The sequence below is a fragment of the Eurypyga helias genome, unplaced genomic scaffold (assembly GCF_000690775.1).
Source record: "Eurypyga helias isolate BGI_N326 unplaced genomic scaffold, ASM69077v1 scaffold47125, whole genome shotgun sequence".
Taxonomy (NCBI): Eukaryota; Metazoa; Chordata; class Aves; order Eurypygiformes; family Eurypygidae; genus Eurypyga; species Eurypyga helias.
This window is the reverse complement of record NW_010251643.1, coordinates 8,972-10,940: the sequence shown is the minus strand read 5'-3', so window position 1 is coordinate 10,940 and position 1,969 is coordinate 8,972. Positions and strand designations below refer to the sequence as shown.

The 1,969-nt window shown below is 59.3% G+C and overlaps 1 protein-coding gene across 1 annotated transcript in view; it reads left to right on the top strand.

Moving 5' to 3' along the window:
* SCLY (selenocysteine lyase) overlaps positions 1-1,969 on the top strand; it is a gene marked incomplete at its 5' end in the record, with an annotated part of 3,544 nt that extends 1,575 nt beyond the window's left edge. Inside the window, 5 exons of the mRNA XM_010152091.1 lie at positions 126-162; positions 550-633; positions 801-903; positions 1,086-1,161; positions 1,799-1,969. Of these exons, the coding sequence (XP_010150393.1) occupies positions 126-162; positions 550-633; positions 801-903; positions 1,086-1,161; positions 1,799-1,958 (460 nt within the window). The remainder of the gene's footprint in view (positions 1-125; positions 163-549; positions 634-800; positions 904-1,085; positions 1,162-1,798) is intronic.

The window sequence follows — 1,969 nt, the reverse complement described above, 5'->3', positions numbered from 1 at the left end:
GCCAGCTCAGAGAGATGTCTAGCACCCCCTGCCAGTGGTTAAGGGTCGCACACAGAGAATGTCTGTACCGCGAGTTTGGGTTTCTGGTCTGGAGAAATAACTCACGGCTCCCTCTTCCCTTCCAGCACCGAGAACACCCCAATGATCGCCGGCCTTGGCCAGGTGGGTCAGTGATGGTCACGGGTGTGCAGTTCCCGGGGGTGCTGCCTGGCAGAGTTGGCATGGAGACAGCCTCCTGTGCTCCCGGGTCATGAGAAGTGACAAACTCAGGGAGCGAGTGGGTGGGTGAACTAGTGGGGAAGGAGATGGAGCTTTCTGGTGCCAACCCAAGGAGGTCCTTTGGAGCACTTGCTGCCGGCATTGCAGCCCCAGCAGTGGGTGGTCGTGCAGCTCACATGGTGCAAGGCACCGAGAGGCTGTTGGGGGACACGGGGAACCTGGCAATCGCAGAGGCTGTTCCCAGGCTTGACTCACATGCCAGGGGCACCTGCAGATGGGGAGGTGTTGGATGGGTTGTTGACTGAGCCTGTCTGGGTTTTCTCTCCTCAGGCTGCAGAGTTAGTGAGCAAGAACTGGGAGGCCTACGAGGCTCATATGCGAGATGTTCGGGATTACCTGGAGGCCAGACTGGAGGTAAGCAGACCTGGTTCTTGTTTGTCTCTTCTCTTCCAGGGTCTGAACCTGCAGAGTGCAGGGGCCTGGAGCCAGGGTGGGCATGTCCCTCTGGCCCTGCCACCTCCTCGACAGGGCAGAGCTGCTTGTGAACCCAGAGTGGTTTACAACCCCTCTGATTTCTCCAGGCCTCCTTTGGGAAGCAAAGGATCCACCTCAACAGCCACTTTATGGGCTCCAAGCGACTCTGCAACACCTGTAACTTCTCCATCCTGGGCCCAGGCCTTCAAGGTAGCTCTTACCCCACTGTTGTTCTGTGATGGTGCCCACGGAGCCAAGCACCTGCCCCACACAGCACCCTGTTGCTAGAGAGCAGCAGGCACTTGGCCGTGGCTTGGGCAGGGAGATGAGGCAGGCAGCGGCCCTCGGAGAGAGCCTGGGCACTTGGAGACCTGTGCTTGTGTGTGCTGCAGGGCGAAGGGTGCTGTCCCGCTGCAAGACGCTTCTCGCCAGTGTTGGGGCTGCCTGCCACTCTGAGCAAGGGGATCGGTAAGTAGCCAGCTTTGCCAGGCCCAGGGTGTCTTCCCAGAGGACAGCGGGTGGGAGGAAGGGAAATAGGACAGAGAAAGGGACCATGGGTGGCTGTGGGCAGCGTCACCTGGAGCAAAGAGGGTGCAGAGCTTTCCCGAGTGGCTGACGGGCTGCGAAGGTTATTGCAGGAGAGACAGCTGGAATGCTTGACTGTTGGTTGGAAGGACTCTCCCTCCTGGCTTTGGTGATCCAGCTGAGCTTGGAAGTACTCTTCAGTGCCTGGCACTGCAAGAAGGGAGTCTGCCTTGTGTCCGTGTGTGCCTGGCTCACCTGTTCAAGCCCAGTTTGGGTCTCCAGCAGGCTCCTTTGGGGGTGAGTGGGGACAGCAGGTGCTTTTCGCCTGATCTAAAGCAATGCTCCGTAGACATGGCAGAGCTGCCAGCCCATGGGGACAGGGAGAGATCCACCACAGGGCAACAAGCCTAGTGGGAGCAGGTGCCTTTGGAAAGCGAGCAGGGCACTGCGCAGGAGACAGGTTTGTCTAGAGCGCAACTGCAGATGTGCTTCCTCCTACGGCTCACTGAAGCTTTCTGGTGATGTATGTGCTTCCCTGGCCTGTAAGTTAAGCCTGTTCACCCCCATGTCTGTGTTTCAGGCCCTCCCCAATTCTGCTCAGCTGTGGGATCCCCTACGACGTGGCGCAGAATGCCTTGCGTCTGAGTGTGGGGCGGGACACCACCCGGGCAGACGTGGACCTGGTTGTGCAGGACCTCCTGCAGGCTGTGGCGCAGCTGGACCAGGACCAAGCCCCATAGAGGAATTGCTC